Source organism: Giraffa tippelskirchi, chromosome 7, assembly GCF_054371585.1.
Source record: "Giraffa tippelskirchi isolate mGirTip1 chromosome 7, T2T-mGirTip1v1.2.pri, whole genome shotgun sequence".
NCBI lineage: Eukaryota > Metazoa > Chordata > Mammalia > Artiodactyla > Giraffidae > Giraffa > Giraffa tippelskirchi.
The window spans coordinates 25,596,304-25,617,819 of NC_137281.1; the positions used below are offsets into that span (position 1 = coordinate 25,596,304).

At 40.2% G+C, this 21,516-nt stretch overlaps 1 protein-coding gene across 4 annotated transcripts in view; it reads right to left on the bottom strand.

The window, feature by feature from the left end:
* The window catches only part of TANGO6 (transport and golgi organization 6 homolog), a 184,672-nt gene that overhangs the window by 114,476 nt on the left and 48,680 nt on the right, over positions 1 to 21,516 (bottom strand). For all 4 annotated transcript variants that reach the window (XM_081512685.1, XM_081512686.1, XM_081512688.1 and 1 more), the window contains 4 exons: positions 19,518 to 19,709; positions 11,907 to 12,041; positions 3,008 to 3,484; positions 2,246 to 2,303 (listed from right to left, as the gene is read on the bottom strand). In XM_081512685.1, coding sequence (XP_081368811.1) covers positions 2,246 to 2,303; positions 3,008 to 3,484; positions 11,907 to 12,041; positions 19,518 to 19,709 — 862 coding nt within the window. The remainder of the gene's footprint in view (positions 1 to 2,245; positions 2,304 to 3,007; positions 3,485 to 11,906; positions 12,042 to 19,517; positions 19,710 to 21,516) is intronic.

The window sequence follows — 21,516 nt, forward strand, 5'->3', positions numbered from 1 at the left end:
TGGATACATGTATATGTATGGCTGAGTCCCTCTGCTGTCCATCTGAAACTATCACAACATTGTTAATCAGCTGTTAATAAGCTATACTTCAGTATAAAATAAAAGTTTAAATCTAAAGAAAAGAAATAGTAGTGATATGACAGTGATGATGATAACATTAAAATCATAATAGCTAACACATATTGAACACTTAATATGCACTAAGCACTTTCAAAGTATTAACTCAGCTAATGTTAGTGAAGTGAAGTCACTCAGTCATGTCCGACTCTTTGCGACCCCATGGACTGTAGCCTACCACGCTCCTCTGTCCATGGAATTTTCCAGGGAAGAGTACTGGAGTGGGTTGCCATTTCCTTCTCCAGAGGATCTTCCCAACCCAGGGATCGAACCTGGGTCTCCCGCATTGTAGGCAGACGCTTTACCATCTGAGCCACCAGGGGGTAGCCCCCTTCATAAATAAACTTTTACTGATAGAATAGTTTTAGATTTACAGATTTATTGAGAAGATGCACACAGAGTTCCTATATACTGCATACCCAGTTGCTCCCTATTATTAATTTTTACTTTAGCATGGTACATTATCACAATTAATGAACTAGTACTGACATTTTGTTATCAACTAAAGTCCATAATTTACTCATATGCTTTAAGTTTTTTCCTAATGTCCTTTTTTTGTTCCAGGATCCTATCCACCACATCATATTTAATCTCCTTAAGCTCTGATGGTTTTATCCCTCTCATCATTAAATTTTAATATTTTTTTGGCAACAGCTTTATTGAGACACAATTCACATACTGTAAAATTCACCAATTTAAAATATACAATTCAATAGTTTCTACCATACTGATGGAGTTATGCAACTATCACCACAGTCAATTTTAGAATTGTGTGAGTTTTCACCCCACCAAGGAAATCTGTACCCTTTGACCATCACCTCCCAAACCTTTCCCCCTTCTCCCCAGCCCTAGACAACTACTAATCTACTTTCTGTCTCTATAAATTTACCTATACTGGACATTTCATATAAAAGAACCATACAAAATGTGGTTTTCTGGGACTGGTTTCTTTCATTTATGTTTTCAAGGTTTACCCACATATTTCAGTACTTCATTTTCACTGGCTGAATAATATTCCACTGTATATACATACCACATTTTGTCTATCTGTTCATCAAATGGTAGACATCTGGGTTGTTTCTACCTTTTGACTACTATGAACATTAATGAACAAGTTTTTGCATGAGCACATGTTTTCATTTTTCTTGGGTGAATACTTAGAATTGCTGGGTCAAGTGACAACTCTGCATTTATTTTTTTCAAAGAATTGCCCGACTGTTCCAAAGCAGCTGTAGGGACTTCCCTGGTAGTCCAGTGGCTAAGACTCCACTCATCTAATGCAGGGGCCTGGGTTCAATTCCTAGTCGGGGAACTAGGTCCCACATAGCAAAACTAAGACCTGGCGTAGTCAAATAAAGCAAGCAACTGTACCATTTTACATTCCTACTTAGCCCACTTTTTTATAGGTAAGAAATCGAAGCCCAGAGGGATTAAGTAATTTGCCAAAGTTCATACAGCTGAAAAGCAGGGGGGTGGGGGAAGGTTGGTGCATCCTGGTGATCTATCTCCAGACACCAGCTCCTAAGGATATACTACACTACGGAGCCCAGAGACTATGAGTTAATTCTGCCTTCTCACCAGGTCTGCCTCTCACCCTTCTGGGGAAAGGTGCTTAATTCTCCACACCCCTTTTCATAAAGGCCCTCTCTAGATTTAAAATCCACAAATTAACAGGAGACGGAATCACAACAAAGAATCATAAATGAGAAATAAGATGACTGCAAAAAATGTTTTGATAATGAAATATATTCTGAGATTCTTTTAGTTTAACAAGAGAGCAAAGGTGCACAGTGACAGTAGCCATGTACCTAAAAGGTCAAAGTAATGAGAGCTCACATGTGAGGCATTCTTTATCTCCTTGAATTTGAGGAAATGGGATTTAATCTATAGAATGATAAGTAAACATAAATAAAGGATTCCCCATCATTATGAGACACTGAACTCTTCAGGGGCCCTTTAGGTATCCTCCAGGAATACTACTATCATGAGTGAAATTAAGTCCTAGCTAGAAGGCAGGAAAAAGGACAAAATGACCAGCAAGTTATGATTCTATGACTTTAAAGATTTTGTGAAAATACATGATATAATTTTTGGTCCACAGAAAGTCCTTTAACCAGGACTAACTTACCCTGAATAGCAGACAGATACACAAAGGTGTCTTCATGCTCCAAGTTCTCCAAGAATATCTGAAACCACAAAATGTAGCAGTGACATGATTCACAAACAGCAAGTGAGATTTAAGAGACCTTTAGAGCAGACTCAAAGGAACAAATGCTTGTATTCCTCTTTACTGTAGTTAGATACTGGTCTGACTGTGAATCTTGTGGGGAAAACAGTATATATGTTTGAAGTTCCATTTTTATAATGGTTAAAAAAGGGTAGCGATCAGGGGGAGATACTTCTTGAAGTTGTCTAGTATACATTAAAAGTAGGCATAGAAACCAAAACCTGGAATAACAATTCTCAACATTTTTTCTGCTACAGCCCATAGTAGACAGCCCATTCTTAGATAAGACATGACAGACTAGAGGCCCTGACACACAAGAGGCCAGGTTTGGGGCTACGTTCAATGAATGGCATATCTGCTGTAATTCAATCCTTTTCTCTTGCACTCAAGAATGCATATGGAAATGCAAGGGCAAGACAGAGATGTTATTACTGGGATAACCTTGAATCTGTTCTAATTTATTTTAAAAAATCTTTTCCAAACTCTAGCTCTTCAACTAACATTAGTAACAGCCTGTAAAAACTCTGGCCTTCTGCTCATGTTCAACTGAGTCTTGCTTCTATAGAACAATTACAATTTCCCCAAGGGTGGCTTGATACACAGTCAAGGCTCCTGGACAGTGGCCTCACCGTGTGTGTATGTGTCTGAGTGTGTTCTACTCACCTTGAGAAGCTTCTCCTGCATCTCAAGGACTTTTGCGTCTCTCTGTTCTATCCAGAGAGAAAGAGTTCGCAGGGCAGCAGCCCGTGTTGGAATTTGAGGATCATAAGCTGATAAAAGAGTTTCCTGGAGCTCTTCTGTGGTTACACTTCTTGATTTTTGGTTTGCAGTGGTGCTGGGCTCGCAGACTTCCTGAGAAGCAACATGGCTTTGCTGTGGTTCAAGGTGGCCATAAGACATATCGCTGTATCTTTCATAACTGGCTTGTTGCTGCTCCTCCCTTTTACCTTCTGGATCCTTTTTGTTTAGGGTACTCTGGGCAGCCACACTGACAGCCTCAGTGGAAAAGGCTCCATGAGTAGAGATGGTAATGCAGAGATCAGCAGCAAGTTCCTGGATGACAGGGTCAGGGTATGTGCTGGAGACCTTCTCCAACGGAGGCAGCAATTGCTTCAGGACAGCAAAATCACATGACTTCAACTACAAAATGAAATTTAAACAACGCAAACCCAAATTAACATAGCAGATGCTAATATGACCTGAGCACAAAGCAACAGACGCTAAGAAAAAGGGGCTGGAAGCAAACCTTGTTCCTGGTGTAATTTGCAGATAGCCTGAATCTGGCACTCCAACACTATGGTCTTATAATTATAATTAACATTTATTGAATACTTACCATGTACAAGTACTTTTCTAAGTTAAAAAGTACATCAGGAACAAATATTATTACTCTTTTCTCCCCCTCCCCACTCCCTTGCATATTATTACTCTTAATATTTATAATTTGATGGGCAAACATGGCTGTTATTATTTTAATTTGCATTTATCAGACTAACAGCACTGTTAAGCATCCTTCCATGTTTATCAACGGTCTACATTTCTTCTTCTGGGAACAGCCTGTTTTCATCCTTTGTACCCCACTTACCTCTTAGACCTGTTTGTCTCTACAGTTTCTTTTTTTTAATTTATTTATTTTTTAATTGAAGGATAATTGCTGTACAGAATTATGTTGTTTTCTGTCAAACATCTACAGCTATTCTTACCATGACATATTTTAATACCCAGTCATATGGTGAAATTCTTTTATATTTTGATTTGTATTGTATTATTATATTTTTTACTAGGATGTACCTTTTGCCATAAAAAGATGAGTTCACATTAGCAAAGTACTTAGTGCCTGACACACAGTAAGTACTATGTGAATGTTTTAAATATAAATACAATAAACAAACAAAGCACACACACACATATTCACAGCCCAATAAAACAGTTACTGTTATTATCTATATGTTAAACAGGGGAGGGACTTTCTGAGTGTTCCAGGGGTTAAGATTCCACACTTTCAACTCAGGGGATGCAGGTTCAATCCCTGGTCAGGAAACTAAGATTCCACATGCAGGGTGGTGCAGCCAAAAAAATTTTTTAATTAAATTAAAATAAATAAATAAATAAATAAACAAGCAGGGGGAAACTGAGGCACAGAACAGTTAGGCAACATATGTAAAGTCACACAGCTGAAAGATGGTAAGATGTGAACCTAGTAAGTCTGGCTACAGAGTCCACACTCTTAATTAAACCCTACACTGTCTCATTTGAATGAGTAAAGCTATTCTTAACTACAAGATCTAAAGTAGCTGGTCAGCATACAAGGGTACCTCAGGCCTGGAAGGGACTGTGATGGTAACTGGCAGAAGGGAAGTTCCCCTAGAAAATGAGAGTGAAAACTACTTAAGATTTTATTCTCTCTAGAAGTTTTGTTCTAATAAAGCCTTACTAGGAAAGGTGCATCAGCAGTCAGTGAAGAAAAATCAGTGGTGATCCTTTTCTGTCTGAAAATACTAGAAAAACTGTCATATGAAGCTTCATGAAGCTCTGATCATTTGAAAACCTTACACATCTTAAATCCTTTTTAGAACAAGGCACGGTATTTATTATTCACTCATTCACGCACTTCATCATCCAACCAACCAATCAATTAACCAACTGTTTTCATAGGACCTACATAATATTCTCATATTACACTTCAGCTTCACAGAATTGTTATTGTTCATTTTCTCTACCACTTTCCTCCCAAGTAAATGAAAACTTGATATATATGTCAGGTTTGTATCTAGCATTTCACATTAAAAAATATATGTCACCTAAGAAAAAGGTCCATTTTATCAAAAATCTATGTGGTACTGGAAAAGATATTTTAGGATAACTGTGGTAACATTATCACCATGCTGGACTTCATTCAGTGCCTCTGTAGTATCATGTGTCTTTGTTTTTTCTTTAAGTATCTGAAATGAGAATATCTACTTATACCTATAGTGTATGGCTTCTTTTTCATTTCTAGTATGCGAAACAATTTCTTCTTAAAAAAAAAAAAAAAGAAAGACAAATAGACCAATGCAACAGAATAGAGAGACCAGAGATGCTGCTGCTGCTGCTGCTAAGTCGCTTCAGTCGTGTCCGACTCTGTGCGACCCCATAGACGGCAGCCCACCAGGCTCCGCCGTCCCTAGGATTCTCCAGGCAAGAATACTGGAGTGGGTTGCCATTTCCTTCTCCAGTGCATGAAAGGGAAAAGTGAAAGTGAAGTCGCTCAGTCGTGTCCGACTCTTCGCGACCCCATGGACTGTAGCCTATCAGGCTCCTCCATCCATGGGATTTTCCAGGCAAGAGTACTGGAGTGGGGTGCCATTGCCTTCTCTTCATTGCCTACACGCAAATACAGTCAACTGATCTTCGACAAAGGAGCAAAGGCACTACAATGGAGAAAAGATCAACTTTTTAACAAATGGTGATAGAACAACTGGACATCCATAGGCAAAGAAATGAATCTAGACACAGATCTTACACTGTCACAAAAATCAACTAAAAATGGATCACAGACCTAAATGTAAAAGGCAAAACTATAAAATTCCTACAAAATAACTAAGAGATATCTAGCTGACCTCAGGTATGGTGATGGCCTTTTTAGGTGAAATACCAAAGAAATTCATGAACGAAATAACTGATAAGCTGGACTACATTAAAATTTAAAACTTCTCTTCTGCTGAAGACAATGTCAAGAGAAAAGACAAGACAAACCACAGACTAGAAGGTATCTGCAAAAGATACACTTGATAATGGACAGTAACCTAAAATACACAAAGAATCCTTAAAACTCAACAGTAAGAAAACAAACAACTCAATTAAAAAATGGGTGAAAGACCTGAACAGACACCTCACCAAAGAAGATAGCAATCGAAGATATGCTCCACATCATATGTCATCATGGAATTGAAAATTAAAACAACAATGTGACAACATGAAACAACCATTAAACTAGAATCTAACACTAACAACACCAAACACTGATGAGGATGCGGAACAAAAGAAACTCTCTTTCAGTGCTGGTAGCAACAAAATGGTACTTTTTAGCCACTTTTGCAAGACAGTCTGGTAGCTTCTTACAAAACTGAACATATTCCTACTATACACTTGAACAACTGAACTCCTTGGTATTTACCCAAACGAGCTGAAAACTTCTGTCTACACAAAAACCTACACACAGATGCTTATAGCAGCTTTACACATAACTTCTAAAACCTGGTAGCAACCAGATGTCCTTCAGTAGGTGAATGGATAAACAGGTTGTGACATATCCAGACAATGGAATATTATTCAGAACTAAAAAGAAATGAGCTATCAAACCACAAAAGACATTGAGGAACCTTAAATGTGTATTTCTAAGTGAAGGAAGTCAATCTGGGAAGACTACAGAGTACACGATTTCAACTACACAATGCTCTGGAAAAGGCAAAACTGGGGAGATGGTAAAAGATCAGGAGTTAGGGGGAGGAAGGGATGAATAAGCAGAGGATTCTGGAGTTAGACCAGCTATTAGGTACAACACTATAATGGTGGATATTATACATCTGTCAAAACCCATAGTGTACAACACTAAAAGGGAACCCTAACGGAAACCACAGACTGCAGGTGATAATGATGTGTCAATGTGTGTTCATGGATTGTAGCAAGGTACCATTCTGGAGCCAGATGTTGATACAGCGGGAGAGGCTTTGCCTGTGTGGGGGCAGGGGGTGTACAAGAAATCTCTGTACCTCTTGCTCAATTTTGCTCTGCACCTAAAACTGCTCTAAAATATAAAATTTATTTTTAAAAAATAGCCATGTTTTCTCCCTATTTTCAAACTTGGTCACTGTGCAATTCATCTTATTCCACTAGGTAACTTCTCTAATCACCATGGGCAGCTAGGTGGATTCTGAACCAAATAGTTTCTAAGGAAATCAGTTATGTATTCGTTCAGCTTCACAAGGGTACAGATTTCTCACTATGAGAATAACCAGGGAAATCTAAGACTACAAGTCCCAACTATTTGTTCATAAATGTTCAGAAAAGTTCTTGAGGTATAAAGTAATATTTCCTTAATTGATAAATGAGAAAACTGAAGCACTAAGTAATTATCAATTATTTTTCAAGGGTCACCAAGGGCCACTACCAAAATTGAGAAGTGACTATAGTCCTCATTTTTCCTCCTGCCATTGCTTCTCAGCATAGATCTCACATCTACATCTCAGAACTCTGTGTAAAAGCCCTGAGGCTGGAAAGAGCATCCCACAAGTGAGTGACAGACTCCTTCCTCTGGCTGCCTCTTTCCCAGTTCCTGGAATGTTTCAGGAACAGAACAAGCAGTGCTATATCAGCCCACTTCTACAATCTCCTTTAGGAATGGAAGTTAGGTAATGGCTTGGAGTGGAAGTTACATTAATGACTTGTTCTAAATTTCTGCAAATTCTCAAATTTAGAAACTGGTGGTTAGATCAGTAGGGGTGGGATTAAGGGTGGTGAGGGGTGGGAGAGGCCATGTCCTCTAAGACTATGGTCCCCAGTCTTTTTGTCACCAGGGACCTGTTTCTCCAGGAAGGCAATTTTTCCATGGACTTGGTAGGAGGGATGGTTTAGGGATGATTCAAATGCATTACATTTATTGTGCACTTTATTTCTAATCTAATGCCACTGATGATCTGACAGGAGATACTGGTCTTTGGCCTAGAGGTTGGGGGCCCCTGCAACAGAGGAGAACTTGGGTGGACAGCCATAGAAGGGCATATGTACCTGAAAAACCCCCACAGGAGACTTTACAAAGCTCCCCTGGGGGACAAACACACTCTCCCTCTGCCTTACCTGCTGCAGTGAGAATTATTATTTTGGAAGAATCCAAAAGTCTCTTCCAGCAATAAAATGCTGACCGAAAAAGTCCTAATCCTGAAAAATATTTACATTTATCTTGTGTTCTCATTTCTGTATATCACCTATGTTTCTTCAGATATTTAGCTGAGCAGTTTATATGTCTAGGTCCTTATTTATAATGTTATTGAATTTACTTAGAAGTGGAACTTGAAGGTAAACTCCATGAGGGAACAGACACTTGATAAACACTTCCTGAATGAGTTCATCCTATGATACTCTTGAAAAAGTTATATTAACAGCATGAAATCTCAAGGTTTGGGTTCAAGTCCCAGCCCTCCCAAGACCATGTCTGCTCCATGCAGCAGGGCTTCAGAAGACTCTATGGGCCCTGGAACATCACGCATAAACTGCTTCCTGAGGGGACAGGGAAGTTATCAACACCGTACTTTTACTGATGATCAATCTTGACATTTAGAAAATATGTTTGGAATTACAGCTGTCTAGCTAGCAGCCTTAAAACTATACTTTCTCCAAATCAACTCCTCTTCTTAGACACTATGTTCTAATAATCATTTTATTTACATAAATTAGAAAGGAAAGAAAGGTTCAAAAGCTGTTAGATTCTGTTTCATTAGCTAAAACAATGAATCATGATCAAGGATAGGTACAATGCAACTTTGAAGCAAAAACCTAGCCTAGCCTGACAATGAACATCTGAAAACATAATTCAGGATCATGACTTTTTTTCTAATACAAAAACAGAAAACCTAGCATTACTATAGAAGCCACTTATAAATCCTTCAATCAAACCGAAAAAAAAATTAACAGATCTAGGGCAAAGGTATGGGGTGACGTGTTTATGTTCACTTTAACTGCAAAGTCAGAAGAATTCAGGATACAGTCGGTGAGTCAGGATGGCTCATGGAAGGGCAGGGTCACGGTAAAGGCTATACTACATCTGCATCAGTCAGGTGAATATCTGTTAGAACAGGACTAATCTGCATAGCCAGCCCCACAATGATGGACTTCAAAGAGGAACTGGAGATTTCTGTGTTCTGTTTTCCATTTGCAACATGGTTTGAAATTCTAAGTGTCAAATAAGCAAAAAAACACACTCTCAACTATGGAAATAAAGACTATCCAAATCAATACTCAACCAGAAAAACACAAATCAACCAGGTCAACTAAATCCATTAACAGTACAACTTAAGAAAAATTATTCCAGGGACTTCCCTGGTGGTCCAGTGATAAAGACTCCACGCTCCAAAGGCGGGGGGTGGGGACAGGGACACAAGTTTGATCCCTGGTCAGGGAAACTAAGATTCCTGCATGCTGCCTAGTGCAGCCAAAGAGAAAAACAATTTCATTGGTGAACTCCTCCTTGACAGTTCTAACGGGAGGAATATAATACAGCAACTGAACCAAAAGTGCTTTTTTCCAAAAAAATAAAAAATTAGGAGTGCTAAGTAAATCTACTGGAAAAAACCATAGCCTTGACTAGACGGACTTTTGTTGGCAAAGTAATGTCTCTGCTTTTAAATGTGCTATCCAGGTTGGCCATAACCTTCCTTCCAAGGAGTAAGCGTCTTTCAATTTCATGGCTGCAGTCACCATCTGCAGTGATTTTGGAGCCCAAAAAAATAAAGTCTGACACTGTTTCCACTGTTTCCCCATCTATTTCCCATGAAGTGATGGGACCAGATGCCATGATCTTAGTTTTCTGAACGTTGAGCTTTAAGCCAACTTTTTCACTCTCCTCGTTCATCTTCATCAAGAGGCTCTTTAGTTCTTCTTCACTCTCTGCCATAAGGGTGGTGTCATCTGCATATCTGAGGTTATTGATATTTCTCCCGGCAATCTTGATTCCAGCTTGTGTTTCTTCCAGCCCAGCGTTTCTCATGATGTACTCTGCATAGAAGTTAAATAAGCAGGGTGACAATATACAGCCTTAATTAAAAGACGCTTACTCCTTGGAAGGAAGGTTATGGCCAACCTAGATAGCATATTGAAAAGCAGAGACATTACTTTGCCAACAAAAGTCCGTCTAGTCAAGGCTATGGTTTTTCCAGTGGTCATGTATGGATGTGAGAGCTGGACGGTGAAGAAAGCTGAGCGCCAAAGAATTGATGCTTTTGAACTGTGGTGTTGGAGAAGACTCTTGAGAGTCCTGTGGACTGCAAGGAGATCCAATCAATCCATCCTAAAAGAGATCAATCCTGGGTGTTCATTGGAAGGTCTGATGTTGAAGCTGAAACTCCAATACTTTGGCCACCTCATGCGAAGGGTTGACTCATTGGAAAAGACCCTAATGCTGGGTAGGATTGGGGGCGGGAGGAGAAGGGGACGACAGAGGATGAGATGGTTGGATGGCATCACTGACTCGATGGACATGGGTTTGGGTCGACTCCGGGAGTTGGTGATGGACAGAGAGGCCTGGCGTGCTGCAATTCATGGGGTCGCAAAGAGTCGGACACGACTGAGCGACTGAACTGAACTGAACTGAAGTAACTCTACCAAGAAATGGGTTTCACATTAACAACAGGCCCAAATAAAATTTCTTTTCTCCTAAAGGACAAACTAGAGAGAGGCAAATTCTAATAGATCAAGAATCAGTATCAGAATTTAATCCTTAAACTCAAAAATCCATTCCCAGAGGAGTTCTCTACTCTGTGCTAAGAGTTCTGTCCAGTTGGATTTCAGGGCAGATTTCATAATACTCACAGTAATCCTATTCCACTTTCTTGCAGTCTTCTAACCTAATGTGGCATGCCACATACACAGGTGCTTACCTTTCCACCTTGTTCTGACCCCTGGTCTCTACCGTTCAGCTACACAGCCTTCTATCAGTGTCTTAAGTATACAGAGCTCCTTCCTGCTTCCAGTCCTCATACATGATGCTCTGTCACTGAAAGAGGCCCCTCCATCTGCCCTATACACACTCCCAAATTTCTATGCATCAAGTCTTAGCTTAAACTTATAGATAGTCCTTATGGAAATCTCTCCAGCCTAGGTTAGATGTTATGTTCTCTTGGTACCTTCCACTTCTTGTTTGAGGTACTTCACTCAATTCTATTTTTTGACACAATTATTTAATGCCTGACTCCCTCATGGGTTCTAAGCTTCATGGCAGGAGGGCCATGTCTGCTTCATCCACTGCCCCATTTCCAGCACCTTGGCTCAGCGTTTGGCACATAACAAGTAGGCAATACATATTTTTTGAGTGAATAAAGTTAAAAAAATTATAAATTAAGTATGTAAAAGATACACGCACTGGAAACAAAATTTTAACATGCCACATGATATCCACAGGAACATTGGATCCTGTGTCAAAATGGAACTATTGAAAACATGGAATCCTATGCAGCCAGTAGATTACAAAAATTCTTCCCTGACAACAGCAGCAGCGACGAGGGCTGAGCATCAGAGAACCACTACAGTGAAGGCCAGAGAATCCAGTATTCACCACAGATGCAAACAGGTATTTCCAAATCCAGTTTGTGCCAGGTCAGAAAGGGCCCTGCCCTTTTGATGGTGAAGTCTATCTAGGCAACAAAGAGGAAGTGGTACCATTTTCTTGTCTTCTACTTGGAGAGAATTCTTATGTTTACCCCAGTTCTCCCGTGTGCGGTAGCCATTCTGACTTCTCACAAGGGTATGGATGGGAAGCAACACGTTTTTCTCTTCTCCCTCCTTTCAAGTGTGGCTCACTTCTCCAACTCACCTGAACAGCTCCTCCCAGCATGACGGCCACCAGCCCCATGGACATGCTCAGTGTCTGTGACTCCACAGTGCTCTCTGCCTGGTGGGCCAAGCTTGCACATGCTCGCTGCAGGGTTGCTGCTACAAAGTCCACAACCTACCACAGAAATGAAATTTAGAATCAGCAAGGAGTAAGAAAAAAAAAACCTCAAAATTCTCTTTACATCTGATGTCTACATCTTCATCTTCTCCCTCATCAACGTCACAATAGCAAGAATCATCAAGTACAACCGGTACTGTGTAGCAGGCATGGTGCTCGGTGTTCTACATGCACAAGTTCACCTAGGTGTCATATCAACTCTAGGATGTACTCTTGTCCTCATTTTCAGATGAAGAATCTCAGACTTAAAGAGGTGATTCGGGGGACTTCCCTGATAGTTTAATGGTTGAGAATTCACCTGCCAATGCAGGGAACATGGGTTCAAACCCTGGTCCAGGAAGATTCCACATGCCGCGGGGCATAAGCCCTAGACCACAACTACTAAGCCTGGGCTCTAGAGCCCAAGCTCTGAAACAAGAGAATCCACCACAGTAAGAAGCCCGTGTACCGCAACTAGACAGTAGCTCCGGCTCGCCAGAACTACAGAGAGCCCCTGAGCAGCAACAAAGACCCAGCACAGCCAAAAATAAGTAAATAAATAAAATTTTAAAAAGAGGTGCTCGCTCAAAGCCATATAGTCAATAAATGAGAAAGTCCACTTACACTTTCTCAAATCTTTTAATACACCAATCTTACCTTCCTTTACTTTTTGTGAATTTTGCTGGGAAATTTAAATGAAAGATGATTTGTTAAATTTCTGACCATCTCCAAGTGTCTTAGTTCTGCTTCTCCTAATGAGGATTCCTCCTCAAATATTCCTTACTCCCATTTTGACAGTCTAGTTCCAGTAGGCAAAGAATATGCAAAAAGGCATTCATTTTATTTAGAATTCAATGTCCCCAAATGATCTGCACGACCAATCCAGAGTCATTTTTTAAAGTACTGAATAGTTTTAAAGGATTAAGATTATTCATATATTAGAGTTTACACAGCATCTAGATAACAACTAAGCCTTAAATGGAATTAATTTGGTCTGCATTATTTTAACTGTGCTTTGATTAATCATCTTAAGTAGAAACACATTTGAATAAAAGATGCCTACACATACCCATATATGTGCACACACACACATGCATGTGCACACACTCACATTACATTTAGGATTAATGGCTCAAGAGGGAAAAATCAATTTGAAAATGGGATGGCTGAGATAGGTCATAATAAGCCTCTAAATAACACGCAAGCTTGTATGTTCAACTCTCTAGGCAAATCACATGCTATGCTAGAATCTTTATTGCAGACTTAAAGTCAGGAGAGTGGCTTGTTAACACTTGTCTTTTGGAGCTAAGGCAGGAAATTAGAAAGGTTATTAGAAGTTCTACTTACTGGAATAAACAACACAGGTTATGGCAATTTTCACCACCCTCTCAAGCCTGAAAATTTATTGATTACTAGAAGTTAAGGACATTGGCTTTTCCCAGAGAAACTGGTCCATCTACCGTCTTGAGTCCCACCTATTTTGCCTTCGAAGAGTCTTCTGAAAGCACTCCTTGATTATAGGAAGCTTCTATTTCAGCACAAATACACTGTTAAAATGCTGGAACAGAATTATCCAGCCTTCCAACTTTTTCTAAATTCCTCTCTTCTATCTCTCTATCTCTCTGCCTAACTACCTGCTGCTGCTGCTAAGTCGCTTCAGTTGTGTCCAACTCTGTGCGACCCCATAGACAGCAGCCCACCAGGCTCTGCCGTCCCTGGGATTCTCCAGGCAGCCTAACTACCTACTGATCTATCAACCCCCCTATAGATTGATCTATCTACTATGCTTAATATTGCTAAACAAGCAGTATGATCCTATTTTTGTTAGGAAAGAGACTTTCAGTTTGTATGTGTATTAAAGGAAAAAAAAAAAAAAACCTGGGCGCTGTTAACTGGTATGACAGCCAGCTGCTATTGTTATTTATGAAGTACCTTTCCCCCTAAACTTTCCTGTAACAAAACCTCTATACCCATTTTGACAACACCTCCTCCCCCACTAATCATTTCCTGTGATTTTATGAACTGTCAGCCACAGAATAGGTAGGTATGTGACTGCTGTTGGTTCTACAATTTATGTATATTGAGTAGACAATGGAAGACACCTTTATTTTTTACTTAAACATTTTTGTAAAGCTATGTAATTCTAAAAGCCAAATACTCGTGAAAGTTTATAATGAAAAAATGGCAGTTCCCTACCCCATTTCTCTCCACCTGATTCTACAGAGGCAACTGGTTTTACTTAGCTATTTTAGTGATAATAGTAAGCATTTACAATTCACCAGGTACTGTTCTGAATGTATTATAGGTATTTACTCACTTAAATCGTCACAATGATCCTTTGGGGGTACGTAAACCTGTTGCCATCATTGCCCTTACAGATGACTGTAAGGGAGCTGAGGCCTCACTGTTGAGTCTGCAGACTTCGACTTAATCCTCCCATTCTGCAGCGTGCTGCCATCAACCAAGTTCAAAGTGTTTGGGTTCAACCTCTCTCAAGAATAAACCTCTAGTCTTTTTCTGGGGAGGGGAGGTGGTTGTACAAAGTTAAAGAAGGAATCAAATAGTCTACTGACTCTTGCGGAGCTTGTCAACATGGTTCAAATTCAGCTCCATCTTTAGGGCTCGTCTGGTGCCCCCAGTCCTTCCAGGCTTCTGCAGGGAGAAGTGGTTTGCTTTTTTTCCCTTTTTTTCAAAAAACTTTTAACAGCTCTTTAGAGGCACATGGCTTTGCTTCCTGACTTCTCTCATGCAAGCACTTAGCTTTCCATTTTCTGAAGTTGCTACTATCTTCTAGTTTCCAAATATTGTTACTCTCTTTGATCCACTGTATCTCCTCTACTGCTCTGCTGGTCACTGTGGTTTCCAGAGGGAACAGATAAACACCATTTTTGTTCAATATAGCATCTTTAATCAGAAGTCTCTATTTTTTTAAAAATGTGTACTTCCATGTGGCTTAAATATTTTTACAGTGAGCAGGTGCAGGTGTTACTTATGTTAAAAAATGTAACATATGAAAATAGAACCCCTTTTTCTCTGCCAATTACAGTGATCCAGTTACAGAATGGTGCAGAGGGTGGCAGTTTTCTGGAAGGGCAAGAAAAAGGCAATCTTGTTCATTCCACTCCATATACACTGGGCCCCTTGCTGATCCTGCCACACTCTGGGCATACTCCCTCTCATCTGGAACACTCTTCCCCTAGGTATATCAATGGCTCCCTCCTTCCCTGCTTCAGATCTTTGTTCAAAAGTTACTTTTCTCAGTGAGGTTCTCCAGGACCACTCTATTTACCTTACTACACTCCCTTCACCATCCCCTTTCCTTGTTTGATTTTTTTCTCTCTAGTGCTTATCACCGTCTCACATGCTGTGTATTTCTGCTTGTTTACTGTCTTTCTCTCTGTAAATATGAATATAAGCTCCATGAGAGCACAGATATGTCTGTTTTGTTCACTGCTATCTCTCTGATACCAGAAGAGTATGTGGCACATAGTAGGCCCTCAATACATATTTATGGAATAAAAGAACTTGGGAGTTGGAACAGGGCTCTGAATCAGTAAAGACCATTCCATGCCTCATTCCTCTCTGCATTATCTCACATACTAATATGCCATTTGCCAACACAGTTTTTAAAATTTTTCATCTTTCATCCAGGAATCCTTCAATATGCATTTGCAACAAAGAGAGAGATGTGTCTTTTTACATAACTGTGCTGTGCTTAGACGCTCAGTCGTGTCCGACTCTTTGCAACCCCATGGACTGTAGCCCACCAGGCTCCTCTGTCCATGGGGATTCCCCAGGCAAGAATACTGGAGTGGGTTGCTACGCCCTCCTTCAGGGGATCTTTCCAACTCAGGGATCAAACCCAGGTCTCCTGCATTGCAGGCAGATTCTTCTTTACTGTCTGAGTCACCAGGGAAGCCCAAGAATACTGGAGTGGGTAGCCTATCCCTTCTCCAGGGGATTTTCCTGACCCAGGAATCAAACTGGGGTCTCCTGCATTGCAGGCGGATTCTTTACCAACTGAGCTACCCGGGAAGCCCCCTTTTACGTAACTACCATACTACAAATACACAAAATACAAATTCCTTATATCTTCCAATACTGGGTCCATGACTTTTACAAAAATGTCTTGATACAATTGGTTTGTTTGAATCAAGAATCACTCATTACACTTCCCTGACAGGACTCAAGTCCCTTTTAAGCTGCAACAGCCCTGTCCCTCCTTAATGCCATTTATCTGATGAAGAAACTGGGTCATTTGTACTATGGAATTTCCTTCATCATGGATTTGGCTAATTGTTTCTTCATCGCACTTAATTTGCTCCTTTATCCTGTGGGGTGCGGGGGAGGGGTGTTTTATATTGTTTGGGGGTTTGGAGAGGAAGAACACTTTCTGGTGGTATGGCATACGTTGTACTGCATTACATGAGAAGCACATAATAATGTCTGCTTCTCTTCTTATAGTGATGTTAAGATTACTCAGTCCAGTGAACTCGCTGGCAGTCCAGTGGTTGGGACTACTTGCTTTCATTGCTGAGGGTGCCGGTTCAATCCCTGGTTGGGGAACTAAGATTCCACAAGCCACACAGTGCAACCAAAAAAAAAAAATGATTAATCAGAATAAGCTGAAATATATAGGGAAACATATACTGACACTCTTTCTTTGACTCTCTGGAATGAGTCAAAGAGTCGGACATGACTGGGCAACTGAACAACAACATACTGATACTAGCATTAACCCTGAAATTCACCAAAAATGGACAGGCAGATGGAGATATAGACAAAAATGTGATAAAGCAAGTATAGTAAGAGTTTAATGGCAGAATCTAGGTGGTGGATAGCCAGATAATCACTATAAAATTCTTTGAAAGTTTTTATAATTAAATGCTGGGAGAAGAAAGGATCAGATGGTTTGGGTATATTCGGCCTAATATATTCATTATAAAGTATCACTAATGGTTTTTGCAGACATTGATGATTGCTACCTCAATTGATTATTTCATTAGGGAATTGCAAAATATTGATATAATTTTCTAGTTCTCATTTTGAATTTTCCAGCTGTGGCTCTTACACAAAGAAAAAAACTTCTTCATTGACTAATTACATGGAAACATAGTTCCCACAGGAAAGATAAATGTCTTATTCTTTCCCTGCATTTATCGATTTACAAAGTAATGAACTGATCATCTAGGAACCTCCAAAGATGTCCTACGAGATACCTTTTGGGGGGGAACTTGATGCATTTCAATCCACTGCAGGCATTATTCTTTTTCATGCTCAAATTGTCCTACCTGTGGTCAGTAGGAGCCCCTCCAAGTTAACTTCTGAATGCTACTGACATGAGCCTGTTAATCTCAGATTGCTTCCTCATTTTCAGGCACAAGATGCCCTGAGGCTTACACTGTATAATTTCTGCCCTGGACTTGAATGAACCTTTAACCCAATGAGTTTTGCGTTCTTTTGGTGGGAAGTGGTGATTAGAAACTATAATCGGGTACTAGTGATGCTTAGGGCTACTGGACTGCCATTGCTTCTTGGCACTGACAATGGACCGACCCTAGGAAATATCTGTTTCTTAAAACGAGAAAAATAAACTATGAGTTCATACAAACACTTCCAGTTAAAATTTAATATGATAGAGGTTCTACTTAATTTTAAATTCATTAAATTCTTTTATTTCTTATACTGAAAGTCTTCATTCCTAATGATATTAACAAAATTACTTATAACTTATTTATTACTTATAATTTATCCATACTTTTTGTCCTGATACAGTTCATCCTCAGATGAAGGAAAATTTAATGGGACAAATCACTTTTGTATCAGCCATTGCTCCTTAATTAGGAGTAAAGGGAGATAAGTGGGAAACCTTAAGTCATATCAGTTTTTAAACCATTTCCCTTTCCAACGAGCATTCTAAGACAACAACAAGGTCTGGGTGAAAAATTCTTTAGCGAATTGATATAAACACAGGAGAAACAAATCACCCTACTGAGTAATACAGGGTCAATGAACTGAAGGAGTAAGAGGCCAGAAAAGAAATCATGAGCATAAATCTCATTAAACAGGCATGATACGTCAGAGCTGACAGGCAGCTGCAAATGTTCTCAGCAGGAGCTGTAGTGAAATGCTGCTTAGCAACACCCGAAGGCAGAGGACAATGACGATGATACAAAGAACTGGAGTGTCAGATTTAAGTGTGACAATCAGACCATCTTACAGCTGATTATTCACCAACCAAGCCACAACCAACTGTGGTAAAAGGGTAAAATATGACTACACTGCCTATGCTTTAGTACTTTCATTTCCTACTTTTAAAAAATGCTGGCAAAGGGCTTCCCTAGTGGCTCACAGGTAAAGAATCTGCTTGGCAATGCAGGAGACACAGGTTCATTCCCTGGTCCAGGAAGATCCCTTATGCTGTGGAGCAGCTAAGCCCATGCACCACAACTATTAAGCCATGCTCTAGAACCCCTGAGCTCAACCACTGAGTCCATGTGCTGCAACTATTGAAGCCTGCAGTCCCCAGAGACCATGCTCCATAACAAGAGAAGCCACCACAATGAGAAGCCCGTGCACTGCAATGAAGAGTAGCCCTTGCTCGCTGCAACTAGAGAAAAGCCCTTTCAGTAGTAAAAATCCAGCACAGCCAAAAACAAACAAATATATATATATATATTTAAAAAAAAGCTGGCTAAAAAAAAAGGCTGAGCCATTAAATTCAAGCACTGATCCGATCCAGTTACTTGACCCTGAAAGCACTAAATAAAATCTGTAAACTTCACAGGCAAAATAAAAAGGCAACAAAAACACTTCACAGGTTGTGATAAGCTATGAGTTAGAAGACCTATAAAATTCAATGTGATCTTATCATTAGTGATTTTTTTTTTCAAATTTGAGTTTTAATCATTCTCAACATTTTTTTTTTTCCTGCCACGACATACAGCTTGCAGGATCTTAGTTCCCAGACCAGGGGTTGAACCTGTGCACTCTGCATTGAAAGGCCAGAGTCCTAACCACTGGACTGCCAGAGAAGTCCCTCATTCTCAATTTTTAGTGTACATTAAAATCATCTATGGAGCTTAAAAAAATATATATATGCCCAGACTCTAATGGAGACATGCTGAATTAGAATCTCTAAAAGTGGACTGGGCATCAATATTAGGAAAAAGATCCCAGGCAATTTATTTGCACCAAAAGTTGAAAACCACTTAGATATATAAATATTTAAAACAGTTCCGTTTTATGTGCACGAGAACCACTTTGAGAGCTTGTTAAACATGCCGATTCCCAGGACCTATGAAAGTACTGATTCTCTTAGACTGGTGTGGGCTCAGTAATCTACTTTTAACCAGAATTTCAGGTAGCACTGATACAAGCATCATCAAAACACACTCTGAGTGACATTTTAAAAAATATCTTTGGGAAAGAATGAAAGAAACCAAAACAGACAAATACCACCAGGCTGGGATCTGTTATGTGGCAGCCACTGACCTGAGTGATGTTGGTGAATATCTGCTCAGACATTCTCTCGCACAGAAGTGCCACCAGTTGCAGAACCAGCAGCTTCCGCTCCTGATCTTCCACCAGAAGAGTCTGGTGCTGCTCTAATTCCAAAAGGCTTTTGTTGGAGAAAGACTTCATTTTTAACTCTGTTTCATTTTCCACAGCCACGTGAGTCAACTCCTACCAGTGTGGGAGAAAAGAAAAAGTGAAGAAAAATCCTGCAGAACTAAAGACTTTAAAAACAGATAGAAAACTCGTTTAAAATGTGTATATGGAGAACCAGTCTGTATTCATTACAGCATTAGTTACAATAGCGAAAAACTGGAAACAGATGTCCTTTGATAAGACATGTCCTTCAATAAGCTGTGATGTGATCACTCACCTAGAGCTAGACATCCTGGAATGTGAAGTAAAGTGGGCCTTAGGAAGCATCACTACGAACAAAGCTAGTTGAGGTGATAGAATTCCAGTGGAGCTATTTCAAATCCTGAAAGACGATGCTGTGAAAGTGCTGCACTCGATATGCCAGCAAATTTGGAAAACTCAGCAGTGGCCACAGGACTGGAAAAGGTGAGTTTTCATTCCAATCCCAAAGAAAGGCAATGCCAAAGAATGCTCAAACTACCGCACAATTGCACTCATCTCACATGCTAGTAAAGTAAGGCTCAAAATTCTCCAAGCCAGGCTTCAGCAATACGTGAACCGTGAACTTCCAGATGTTCAAGCTGGTTTTAGAAAAGGCAGAAGAACCAGAGATCAAATTGCCAGCATCTGTTGGATCATCGAAAAAGCAAGAGAGTTCCAGAAAACCATCTATTTCTGCTTTATTGACTATGCCAAAGCCTTTGACTGTGTGGATCACAATAAACTGTGGAACATTCTGAAAGAGATGGGAATACCACACCATCTGACCTGTCTCTTGAGAAACCTGTATGCAGGTCAGGAAGCAACAGTTAGAACTGGACATGGAACAACAGACTGGTTCCAAATAGGAAAAGGAGTCCGTCAAGGCTGTATATTGTCACCCTGCTTATTTAACTTCTATGCAGAGTACATCATGAGAAACGCTGGGCTGGAAGAAACACAAGCTGGAATCAAGATTGCCGGGAGAAATATCAATAACCTCAGATATGTGGATGACACCACCCTTATGGCAGAAAGTGAAGAAGAACTAAAGAGCCTCTTGATGAAAGTGAAAGGGGAGAATGAGAAAGTTGGCTTAAAGCTCAATGTTCAGAAAACTAAGATCATGGCATCTGGTCCCATCATTTCATGGGAAATAGATGGGGAATCAGTGGAAATAGTGTCAGACTTTATTTTTTGGGGCTCCAAAATCACTGCTGCTGGTGACTGCAGCCATGAAATTAAAAGACGCTTACTCCTTGGAAGGAAGGCTATGGCCAACCTACATAGCATATTTAAAAGCAGAGACATTACTTTGCCAACAAAAGTCCGTCTAGTCAAGGCTATGGTTTTTCCAGTGGTCATGTATGGATGTGAGAGTTGGACGGTGAAGAAAGCTGAGCGCCGCAGAACTGATGCTTTTGAACTGTGGTGTTGGAGAAGACTCTTGAGAGTCCCTTGGACTGCAAGGAGATCCAATCAATCCATCCTAAAGGAGATCAATCCTGGGTGTTCATTGGAAGGTCTGATGTTGAAGCTGAAACTCCACTACTTTGGCCACCTCATGCGAAGGGTTGACTCATTGGAAAAGACCCTAATGCTGGGTAGGATTGGGGGCGGGAGGAGAAGGGGACGACAGAGGATGAGATGGTTAGATGGCATCACTGACTCGATGGACATGGGTTTGGGTGGACTCCGGGAGTTGGTGATGGACAGGGAGGCCTGGCGTGCTGCAATTCATGGGGTCGCAAAGAGTTGGACACAACTGAGCGACTGAACTGAACTGATTTACTATATTGCAGCAGTTGAAATAAATGAACTAGATCTACACAGATATCAATATAATCTTAAAAACACAACTGAA